Source organism: Rhinopithecus bieti, unplaced genomic scaffold (genome assembly GCF_001698545.2).
Source record: "Rhinopithecus bieti isolate Rb0 unplaced genomic scaffold, ASM169854v2 scaffold_14229, whole genome shotgun sequence".
Classification (NCBI taxonomy): domain Eukaryota; kingdom Metazoa; phylum Chordata; class Mammalia; order Primates; family Cercopithecidae; genus Rhinopithecus; species Rhinopithecus bieti.
This window is the reverse complement of record NW_016807978.1, coordinates 871,773-884,289: the sequence shown is the minus strand read 5'-3', so window position 1 is coordinate 884,289 and position 12,517 is coordinate 871,773. Positions and strand designations below refer to the sequence as shown.

Here is a 12,517-nt window from a genome sequence, read left to right as displayed (position 1 = left end):
TTTTTTGAGACGGAGTCTGGCTCTGTCGCCCAGGCTGGAGTGCGGTGGCCGGATCTCAGCTCACTGCAAGCTCCGCCTCCCAGGTTCACGCCATTCTCCTGCCTCCGCCTCCCAAGTAGCTGGGACTACAGGCGCCCGCCTCGTCGCCCGGCTAGTTTTTTGTATTCTTTAGTAGAGACGGGGTTTCACCGTATTAGCCAGGATGGTCTCGATCTCCTGACCTTGTGATCCGCCCATCTCGGCCTCCCAAAGTGCTGGGATTACAGGCTTGAGCCACCGCGCCCGGCCAATATTTGTATTTTTAATAGAGACAGGGTTTCACCATGTTTTTCAGGCTGCTCTCGAACTCCTGACCTCAAGTGATCCTCCCACCTTGGCTTCCCAAAGCGTTGGGATTACCGGCGTGAGCCACTGTGCCTGGGAATAATTTCTCATTTTAATCACTAATGTGTATTATATTGATTCAATTCTATAAATATTTAATGTAGATTTATGATATCCTGGCATGTTTTAGGTGCTGAGGAACCTAAACAAAATTTCTTGCCCTTGTGGCGCCACATTCTAGTGGGAAGAGACAGACAGTAATCTAAATAAGTAAACTGAATAGTACATTAAAAGGTGAAAAATGCTGTAGGGAAAAATAAAACCAGAAGGGGATAGGGAGTGTGGGGGGTTGGGAGATTGCAATTTTAAGTAATTATTAGGAAAGGCCTCAAGATGAGGTGGCTTTTGAGGTAACACTTGCAAGAGATGAAACCAGTCATGCAGAACATGTGGATATCCAGATGTTCAAAGGAAAACTATTCCATGTAGAGGAAAAGTAATTACAGAGTCCTTGAAGTAGGACTCTTCCTGCTATATTTGAAGTACAACAGGAAGGCCAGTATGGCTGGAGTGAAGTGAGTGAGAAGAGGAGCAGATGAGGTCAGAAAGACTGGAGACAGGAATGGGTTTTGTATGGCTTACAGACCATTGTGTGACTAGCTTGTTACTACGAGATAGGAAGACACTGACAGGTTTTGAGCAGAGTTACAATCTGAGTTATGTTATAAAAGGATCACTTTGACTGGTATGAAAGACTGTATGGGCCCAGAGCAAAAGCAGGGAAACTAATTAGAGGGCTACAGCAATAAACCAGGCTTGAGAGATAATGTGGCTTGGACCAAGTGGCAGGCAACAGAAAATAAAGAACAAGGAAAAAAAAAGGAGTAAGAAAATAATTTGGTACTTTGAGGGTAGACCTACCAACATTGGCTGACAGATTAGAATTAGGGTATAAGGGAGAGAGAGACGCCAACGTTTTTGGCCTAATTGCAAAAGGAGGTTGTCAGGAAATAAGATGGGGAAGACTGTGGGAAGATCCAGGATTTGGGGGAAAGCTCAAGAGTTCAGTGTTTGGTATGCTTCAGACATCCAAGTGCAGAGGTTGAGTTTGTTATTAGGATTTGAAATATGAATCTGGAGCTGAAGAGAAAGAAGTCCTGACTAGAAATACAGATTTGGAAGTGTGCGGTACATATATTGCATTGAAAACCTTGAGATTAGAGATCACCAGGTAGTGAATATAGATAGAAAAAGGAAAGTGGTCCCAAAACTGAGCTCTGTCCTTGAACATTTCATTGCTGAGAAGTTCAAGAGATTGAAAAGGAATCAAAAAAGGAGACAGAATGAGCAAGCCGTAAAGTGGGAGGAAGTGTGGCATCTAGGCGAGTATAGAGTCCTGGGAACCACATGAAAAAGTGTTTCTTGGCTGGGCGCGGTGGCTCATGCCTGTAATCCCAGCACTTTGGGAGGCCAAGGCGGGCGGATCACGAGGTCAGGAGATGGAGACCACCCTGGCTAACACGGTGAAACCCCGTCTCTACTAAAAATACAAAAAATTAGCTGGGCGTGGTGGCACACGCCTGTAGTCCCAGTTACTCGGGAGGCTGAGGCAGGAAAATCGTTTGAGTCTGGGAGGTGGAGGTTGCAGTAGGCTGAGATTGTGCCCGTGCACTCCAGCGAACACTCTTGTCTCAAAAAAAAAAAAGAAAGAAAATGAAAAAGTGTTTCTTGGAGAGTACGTTATCAACATCATCAGTGATATGATAGGTCAAGTAAGGTGAAGACTGAAACATATTTGTGTATAATTTTATGGGCCATTGGATATCAGTTATTGATATCTTTTAGGTTTTATTTTATATATTTATTTATTTAGAGATAAATAAAATATTTATTTATTTATTCTTTTGCCCAGGCTGGAGTGAAGTGGCATGATCTTGGCTCACTGCAACCTCTGCTGCCCAGGTTCAAGCAATTCTTCTGCCTCAGCCTCCCAGGTAGCTGAGATTACGGGCGCCTGCCACTGAGCCCAGCTAATTTTTGTATTTTTAGTAGAGATGGGGTTTTGCCATCTTGGCCAGGCTAGTCTTGAATTCCTGACCTCGTGATTCACCTGCCTCAGCCTCCCAAAGTGCTGGGATTACAGGCATGAGCCACAGTGCCCAGCCTCTTTTAGGTTTTTAGAAATTTACTTTTCTGATTATCTTTCATCTGCTCTAGCCATAAATAAGTGATTCCTGATTTGGGAGAAGGAATGGAGTTAAGACAGAATTTAGAAGGAAGGTGGATGATATCAGGGAAGAAAGGCTTATGTGTTTGGAGGCCTCTAAAGTACTGGTATTAGGCCGGGTGTGGTGGCTCATGCCTGTAATCTCAGCACTTTCAGGCTGAGGCGGATAGATTGCTTGAGCCCAGGAGTTTGAGACCAGCCTGGCCAACATGGTGAAACCCTGTCTCTGACAAAAATACAAAAATTAGCTGGGCGTGGTTAACATGCCTGTAGTCCCAGCTACTTGGGAGGCTGAGATGGGAGAATCACCTGAGCCTGGGAAGTCAAGGCTGCAGTAAGCCAAGATTACACCACTACACTGCAGCCTGGGCAACAGAGCAAGACTCTGTCTCAAAAATAAAAGAAAAAGTCAAGTGCTGGCATTGCTCTGCTTCTTGACCTGGGTGGTTGGTGGTGATTTATAATTATTCCTTAAACTGTACTTACATGCTTTATGTACGTTTTTGTATGTATGTTAAATTTGGCAAAAAGAAGGAGGAAAATAGATGAGTTTAAATATAAATTAGCTTTCTTTGTTGTTGGTTACTAACTTTGAAGGTTTTCTTCTTCATGTATTAACATTGCGCAGAATTATTTTTTTAAAGTTCAGTCTCCACTAATGCTTGTATTCTAAAATTATTTTGTTTTTTTCTCTAAGCCCTCATGCAACTGGAGTCTGTTTTAAGGAACATCATAAAAGAACGAAAAGGAAGGAACTTCAGTCAACATATTTTCATTGACTCCTTAGTAAAAGGAAACCTTAATGACCAACAGGTGATATAATTGTTGAATGTTTTTCAGGTTAAAAAAAAAAGCCAGAGCCAGGCACAGTGTCTCATGACTGTAGTCCCAGCTACTCGAGAGGCTGAGGTGGGAGGATCACTTGAACCCAAGAGATCGAGGCCAACTTGGGCAATATAGCAAGACGCCATCTATAAAAAATAATGATAATAATCACACATATATACAGTGTGCTTTTCATGCACTTTAATCCAGATACCTTCCTAGAGTTCAGTGGCTTAAAAGAAGCATCATACATGTTTTTTGGGGGTTGTTGTTGTTGTTGTTGTTGTTTTGAGATGGAGTCTCGCTATGTCGCCAGGCTGGAGTGCAGTGCAACTTCCACCTCCTGGGTTCAAGCGATTCTCCTGCCTCAGCTTCCCGAGTAGCTGGGACTACAGACACACACCACCACGCCCAGATAATTTTTTTGTATTTTTAGTAGAGACGGAGTTTCACCTTCTTGGCCAGGATGGTCTCTATCTCTTTGACATCATGATCCGCCCACCTTGGCCTCCCAAAGTGCCAGGATTACAGGCATGAGCCACTGTGCCCAGCTGCATCGTACATCTTTTATTGTACATCATTGGTAGTACAAGTACTTGGCCTCTATTATTTAGCTCTTTGAGGCAGCTGTATATTATTTAATATTATTAAATTGAGCCAAAATTCTTGAATTACAAAAGAGGAAAAGGACTTGTGTTAGGTGTATTAGACCAAATCACTTTGCCTGCTTGACCAGGTGTGGCAGTGTGGCTTGTTCACAATACTGCCAGCATACCACTGCATTTGTGGTATTGTCAGGCCAATGAGGTTAGTTGTTATTGCCACACCTCTTCATTGTAGGAATCTTCTGCCCCACTCTACACATGCAAGTCCTTGTAGCCAGAAGTAGTCTAGTATATGTTGGTGCAGAAATTGAATTCAGCTTCCAGGACAGTGATGAGATCTTCTGTCCTATTTCTGAGGCTTCATTGCTGGTTACTAGGCTAAGCCAGAAAAATAGGACTGGTAAATACTGAGTATTTACCACAGTATATCATGAACTAGTAAGATTCACAACAAATACCCTAATTTGATCATTAGATGTTGTATATGTGTACCAAAATATCACTTGTACTCTGAAAATACATACAACTGTAGTATATCAATTTTAAAAATATTTTTAAAAAGCAATGTGGTATTTAGGTTGGTATTCACATTATACAGATTTTGTAATATTCACAACAAATACCCTGATTTGATCATTACATGTTGTATACATGTACTGAAATATCACTTGTACTCTGAAAATACATACAACTATAGTATATCAATTTTAAAAATATTTTTAAAAAGCAATGTGGTATTTAGGTTGGTATTCACATTATACAGATTTTGGTTTTTTGTTTTAATGAAAACATCATAATGAAATAATATACTTTTTTTTTCATTGACACTAATTTTATGCTGTAGATTATTTTAGCAGGGCCTAATATAGGCTACCTTACATTTTTCACACTTTCTAAACTTAGCTTTGTTTCCTAGATCCTAGAAGACAGTATGATATTTTCTTTGGCCAGTTGCATAATAACTGCAAAATGTAAGTATAAATTGATTTCTTTTTCAGATGAATTACTAAATATACAGGCCGAGCACAGTGGCTCACACCTGTAATCCCAACACTTTGGGAGGCTGAGGTGAAAGATTGCTTGAGGCCAGGAGTTGGAGGCCAGCCCAGAAAACAGAGACCCTCTCTCTACAAAAAAAATAAGTTAACTAAGCATGATGGCCCATCCCTGCTACTCAAGAGGCTGAATCATGAGGATGGAGGCGACAGTGAACTGATTGTGCACTCCAGCCTGAACAACAGAGTGAGACCCTGTCTCAAAAAAAACAAACAAGGCCAGGCATGGCAACTCACACCTGTAATCCCAACACTTTGGGAGGCCAGGGTAGGAGGATCACTTCAGCCCAGGAGTTCGAGACCAGTCTGGGCAACATAGTGAGACCTCGTCTCTGCAAAAAATTACAGTTAGCTGGGTGTGGTGGCACATGCCTGTGGTTCCAGCCACTCGGGAAGCTGAGGCAGGATGATCACTTGCGCCCAAGAGGTTGAAGCTACAGTGAGTGATGATCACACTATTGCATTCCAGCCTGGGCAACAGAGCAAGACTGTCTCAAAACAAACAAAAATAAAACACTGTTTAGAGGACTTCTTTAAAATTTTTTCCTCTTTTTTAGTCTTGTTTTAAAGGGCTGACTCACATAGGTGCTTTTTTTTCTTAACCCCAAGTTCTTAAAGTCACCTCTGAAAATTGCCGTAAATTTCTTGACACATTTTATGGATTGTGAATTCTAGTTAGTGCCTTTAAAATGAACTGCTGTTGACACCTTTCCAACCAGAACAGTGAGCTTTTCATTTCCTGCTGCTGCTTTCCACTTTGACTCCAAGCTAGTTTGCTATTATTAAGGTCTACCAACAAGAGTATATAGGCCACAGAAATCACGATTTAAAAAGAACTCCTCTCATTGGAATTGAAGGTGATTTGTATGTAAAATTGTAAAATATTTGATATGTTTCTAAGTTTCCTCACTTGGTTTTTAGATTGGTGGAGTACCATTTATTTATACAGTATTTATAAAAATACTTTTGTAGGCATAAATATATACTAAGATAAAAATACTTAAAGAAAGTATTAGGGGGCCAGGCAAGGTGGCTCATAGCCATAATGCCAGCACTCTGGGAGGCCGAGGTGGATGAATCACTGGAGCCCAGAAATTTGGGACCAGCCTGGGCAACACAGCGGAACCCTATCTCTAAAAAATTCAAAAATTAGCCAGGCCTGGTGGCACACACCTGTAATCCCAGTTATGTAAGGAAGGCTAAGGTGGGAGTATCACTTAAGCCCAGGAGGTTGAGGTTGCAGTGAGCCGTGATCACACCACTGGACTGCAGCCTGGGTGACAGAGTGAAACCCTGTCAAAAAACAAAAGGAGTCCAGGCATGGTGACTCATGCCTGTAATCCCAGAACTTTGAGAGGCTGAGGGGGTGGATCACAAGATCAGGAGTTCGAGACCAGCCCGACCAACATGGTGAAACCCCATCTCTACTAAAATTACAAAAAGTAGCCAGGTATGGTGGCATGTGCCTGTAATCTCAGCTACTCAGGAGGCCGAGGCAAGAGAATCGCTTGAACCCTGGAGGCAGAGGTTGCAGTGAGCTGAGATCGCACCACTGCACTCCAACCTGGGTGACAGGGCTACACTCTCTCTCAAAGAAAAAAAAAAAAAAAAACCAAAAAACAAAAGGAAGTATTAGGACATGAATTTAAATTTTAGAAAATTTATGTTCACTTGAAGGATTTCATTTATATCCCTTAATGTTTAAGAAAACTTTCGTTAAAATGATACAAATGTAAACTTCCCATAAAGTTTTCTTCTTTGGCATACAGAAATGTCCAGATACTATAGATGATTAAATTGAATTTAGGTAAGCATATGTCAAAATAATGTATTCAACCTTTTTTTTTTTTTTTGAGACGGAGTTTCACTCTTGTCACCCAGGCTGGAGTGCTGCAATTGCACTGTCTCAGGTCACTGCAACCTCCACCTCCTCGATTCAATAGATTCTCCTGCCTTAGTCCCCTGAGTAGGTGGGATTACGGGCGCCTGCAACTATGCTTGGCTAATTTTCATATTTTAAGTAGAGACCATGTTGGCCAAGCCAGTCTTGAACTGACCTCAGGTGCTCCGCCCGTCTCGGCCTCCCAGGGTGTTAGGATTACAGGCGTGAGCCACCACATCCTGCCTCATTCAACTTTTTTTTAAAAATGCCTACTTGTTTGGTCCAGTGGTGCACACTTGTCCCAGCTACGTTGGAGGCTGAGGTGGTAGGATTGTGTGAGCCCCAGGAGTTCGCCTACCTTGGACAATAAAACAAGACCCCAGCTTAAAAAAAAATAATGTAAAAATAGATTTAAAATCCTTGTTTTAAAACGTATTACATTAAAATAAATATGTCTTTGCTAAAGACCTTTGAAAATCTAAATCACTTGTGCTCTGGACACCAAGAAAAGTGACTATTTCCAAGGTTGAATTAATATGTTAATTTTATTTTCAGTTTTTAGGGAGATTTTAGGAGAATTGCTGTGTATTTGGATGTAGGTTGGTGGTTTGTAAAGGCTCCTCTGAAGTTTTTGAGAGTAGATAAACAAGAAACCTTAATAAGTTCTTACTCCTTACTCTGCCCCTTATTAGCCTTGGGCAAGATACTTATCTCTCCATTTTCCTCCTTTTCTAAAATACGAGTTTAGCTCCAGGTGACCTCCAAGTTATCTCTGAGCTATGAAATTGTGTCTGATTCAGTATTGCATTTAACGCACATTAAGTGGCTTAAAATCACATTTTAAAGCTATTTTCAGCCATCTTTTTTAATAGAGTCCTACAAAGGAACCAGTGTGACAGGCTGGGCAACGCAGTGGGACTTGATCTCTACCAAAAAAAAAAATTGTAATTAGCTGTGCGTGGTGGCATGTTCCTGTAGTCCCAGCTACTTGGGAAGCTTGAGGTGGGAGGATCACTTTAGCCAGGAGATCAAGGCCTCAAGTGAGCCGTGATCACTGCCACTGCACTCCAGCCTAGGTGACAGAGTGTGACCCTATCTAAAAGAAAAAAAAAAAAAAAAAAAAAGAAACGGTGTGGGCCGGGCATGGTGGCTAAGCCATGTACATCCCGCACTTTGTGAGGCCAAGGCGGGTAGATCACGAGGGTCAGGAGATCGCAAGGACGTATCCTGGGCTAACATGGTGAAACCGCCGGTCTGTACTAAAAATACAAATAAAACTAAGCCGGGCGACGGTGGACGGGTGCACTGTAGTCCGCAGCTACTGGGAGGCTGAGGCAGGATAATGGCGTGAACCGGGAGGCGGAGCTTGCAGTGAGCTGAGATCCGGCCACTGCACTCCAGCCTGGGCGACAGAGCGAGGCACTCCCGTCTCAACAAAACAAACAAAACCCCAACCAAAAGTCCAATGTGGAGATTTTTTTTTTTTTTTTTTTTTTTTGAGACGGAGTCTTACTCTGTAGCCCAGGCTGGAATGCAGTGGTGTAATCTCGGCTCACTGCAACCTCTGCCTCCCAAGTAGCTGGGACTATAGGTGCCCACCACCACACCCGGCTAATTTTTTGTATTTTTAGTAGAGACGGGGTTTCACCGTGTTGGCCAGGATGGTCTCGTTCTCTTGACCTCATGATCTGCCCGCCTCGGCCTCCCAAAATGCTGGGATTACAGGCATGAGTCACCGCGTCTGGCCTGTTATATTAATTTTAAGTGATAATATAGTCAAGCAGAGTACATGAATGACCACTGTATGCAAATCGTTGTGGTGAATCCTTCAGTTGTATATTACTCTGTGTTGTAACATTGTGTGACATACATATTGTACACTGCACAAGTTTTCACATCACTTGTAAAATAGAAATTCTATAGTTCACTCAGAAGCCGTAATGAAGAGGCATATTTAGGGAAAAGTTAAGGACAGGCAGTCACTCATGTTTTTTGTGAACTCTCGATATAAAAAAACTAATCAGAGTAATTGAGTACCAGGTAACTACTGATTTTAATGATAACAATATGGGTAATAAGGTGTATCAGGAAAACTTTTTTTATAAATTAACTTTGAGATAAGTTTAAGTTAACCCTTAGCTCAGGAAAGAGATCGTTGGTAAGTAAAGTACAAGTTACTAGAAGGATATTAAAAAGTATTTGACACAGGAACAATAGAGCTACAGATGGTGTCACCTCAAACATATTCTAGGGAAAGAGGTAGTATATATGTTCAGAAGGTTCCATTCTTTTAATAGTTATAATCCCAGTGTATTACTAAAGAAAATATAATTACTCTTTTTCCTCTGTTTTTTTCTCAACATGTAATTTCTTTACATTTTCATTTCTTCTGATTTTTTCTCAACATGTAATTTCTTTACATTTTCATTTCCTCAATGAATATAATCCATAAATCAGTTTAAGCTAAAGTAAGCCATGAGCCATTCATCTTCCCATTTTGGTGTTAATTGAGATAAATGTGATATTCTATTTGTTAAAAGTACGGATGTTTGGACATTACCATAAACCTACTGAACCAGAATTTGTGAATGTGAGGTTATAGCATCAGCCATCTCCCAGGCGGTTTTTGAGAACCACTGTTTTTTTTTTTGTTGTTTGTTTGTTTGAGACAGGGTCTCACTTGGTTTCCCAGGGTGGAGTGCAGTGGCATGATCACAGCTCACTGCAGCCTCAACCTCCTGGGCTCCAGCGATCATCCCATCTCAGCCTCCCAAGTAGCTGCAACTACAGGCACACACCACCATACCCAGCTGATTTTTGAGTTTTTTGTAGAGATGGAGTTTTGCCATGTTGCCCAGACTAGTCTTGAACTCCTGAGCCCAAGCAATCCCCCAGTTTCAGATCCCCTCCCAAAGTGATCCCCTCTGCGCAATCCCTCCCAAAGTGCTGGAGTTACAGGTGTGAGCCACCACGTCTGGTTGAGAACTATTCTAAGCAATAACCAGTCACAAATTTTGAGCCAGTGTATTTACCATCACAGGTAAATATGTTAGAATATTGACTTATTGATAAATCTGCTAGCTTGATTTGTCTGAATCATTTCATTAGTGCTCCTAAGTGAACTGATAAATCAACCTAATAAGGTTGAGTGCATCCAATAATCCATTGCAATACCCAACATTGAGCACTCCTACAGATATGAAATTTATTTATTATCATAACTATTTCACCTAAGGTAAAATTAATTGGCTCCGGTTACTTACCAGTTTTAAGAAAGAAGGCATCCAGATTGCACTATGTCTGTTGGAGGGCAATCCATAAATACTGATGTTCCATTCAGTGAAATACAAACTCTGTGAAGAATTTTACTTTTTGGTACCACTTATGTTATCTTCTGTACCGTAGGAGAAGAAAAGCAAATACAAAAACCCCACTCTAAATAATTAGTTTTTTTCTTATTCCATACCCAAGCCACGAGTTAGCTATTTTCATTGTTATTCATATAATGTTTCACCTAGTGTGTACCTGGGCAATCTGTTTTTTAACCACCTCTGAAGAAGTTCAAAAAAAATTATATGAAGAGATAAACCAAGTTTTTGGAAATGGTCCTGTTACTCCAGAGAAAATTGAGCAGCTCAGGTAAGAACACAATAAAAAGAGGAGATTATTAAAAGGTAAATTTGAACTGGTTTATCTAATTTAAAGCTATTGTTGCTATTTAGGAAAGCTATATATTTTTATAGGACTTCAAGTATTTATATGTAGATTTTATTAGGTAAATGAATCTGCTTTTTAAAATCATAAGGTTGTGTGGGAAATGTTTAACTTAGTCTGTTAAATAGTACCAGTGAAGTCAAGCAAGTATGACACTCATACTTTGTTGATGGTAATAAAAAAACAGTACAGCAACATTAGATAATAATTTAGTAGGCTTGACCAGATGCAGTGGCTTACACCTGTAATTCCAGCACTTTGGGAGGCCAAGGCAGGCGGATCACTTAAGCCCAGTGGTTCAAGACCAACTTGGGCAACACGGCAAAAACCCATCTCTTCTAAAAATACAAAATATCAGCCAGGTGTGCTGGGATGTGCCTGTAGTCCAAGCTACTCAGGAGGCTTAGGTGGAAGGATCGCCCGAGCTCAGGAGGTCCAGGCTACAGTGATTGCATCACTGCACTCCAGCCTGGGTTACAGAGCGAGACCCTGTCTCAAAAGAAAAGAAAACAATAGAAAACAATATAGTAGGCTCTTAAAAAGTTCAACATACACTTATATGACCCAGCAATTCCACTCTTTGGAATTTCATTCCAAGATAAATGAAAACATGACTACATAAAGACCTGTTTGCATATATTCATAGCAGTATTATTCAAAATAGCCCAAAATTGGAACTAGTTCAGATGTTCAACCGGTAAATAGATAAACAAATTGTGGTATTACATTCCATAGAATACTACCAAGTAATAAAAAGGAACACCATATTAATACACACAACAACACAGATAAATCTTAGTGATTTAAGTGAAAGGGTGAAACATAAAATACAGCTACTGTATGATTTCATTTGTGTGAAATTCTAGAAAAGGCAAATTATGGTAATAAAAAGCATACTGTTGGGGGTTAGGAATGGGGACAGGATCAACTACAAAGGGGCATGAAGAAAATGAAACTGTCGGTCAGGCGCAGTGGCTCACGCCTATAATCCCAGCACTTTGGGAGGCCAAGGCGGGTGGATCACAAGTCAGGAAATCGAGACCATCCTAGCTAACATGGTGGAACCCCATCTCTACTAAAAATACAAAAAATTAGCCGAGCACGGTGGCGGGCGCCTGTAGTCCCAGCTACTCGGGAGGCTGAGGCAGAAGAATGGCGTGAACCCAGGAGGCAGAGCTTGCAGTGACCTGAGATCGCGCCACTGCACTGCAGCCTGGGTGAAAGAGCGAGACGACTACTCAAAAAAAAAAAAAAAAAAGAAAACGAAACTGTCTTATATATTACTTGTGGTTGTAGTTACACAATTGTATACAATTACTAAAATTCAAACTGTACAGGTAAAATGGGTTAATTTTATTGCATATAACTATACCTTAATTAATTTTTTTTTTTTAATTGTAACTGTGACTGCTTTGGGGTTAGAAGTCTGAGACTGGGTAGCAAACAACCCTACCTTGGAGCATAAAATCAACTATAGAGAAGATAGAGTGGCTGGACACAGTGGCCTACACCTGTAATCCCACCAATTTGGGAGGTGAAGGTGAGAGGCTCGCCAGAGCCCGAGAGTGCAAGACCAGCCAGAGCAACCTGGCAAAACCTCATCTCTAAAAAAAAAAAGATACAAAAAATTAGCTAGGGATGGTGGTGCATCCCTATAGTCCCAGCTACTCATGAGGCTGATATAGGAGAATCCCCTGAACCCAGGAAGTCCAGGCTGCAGTGAGCCATGATCACACCACTACACTCCATCCTGGTAACAGTGAGACCCTCTCTCAAAAAAAGAAAAGAAAACAAGATAACCACTGGAAAGAACTGGGAGGCTTTTAAATGTTGGAAGTTGTATTTATTACATTGAATGTAACTACTTTTTTTTTTTTTTTTTTTT

General features: G+C 41.0%; 1 protein-coding gene across 1 annotated transcript in view; it reads left to right on the top strand.

The window, feature by feature from the left end:
- Window positions 1–12,517, top strand: part of CYP20A1 (cytochrome P450 family 20 subfamily A member 1) — a 63,385-nt gene that overhangs the window by 38,558 nt on the left and 12,310 nt on the right. Inside the window, exons 7-10 of the mRNA XM_017884365.1 lie at window positions 3,249–3,364; window positions 4,898–4,952; window positions 10,437–10,557; window positions 10,749–10,779. Coding sequence (XP_017739854.1) covers window positions 3,249–3,364; window positions 4,898–4,952; window positions 10,437–10,557; window positions 10,749–10,779 — 323 coding nt within the window. The remainder of the gene's footprint in view (window positions 1–3,248; window positions 3,365–4,897; window positions 4,953–10,436; window positions 10,558–10,748; window positions 10,780–12,517) is intronic.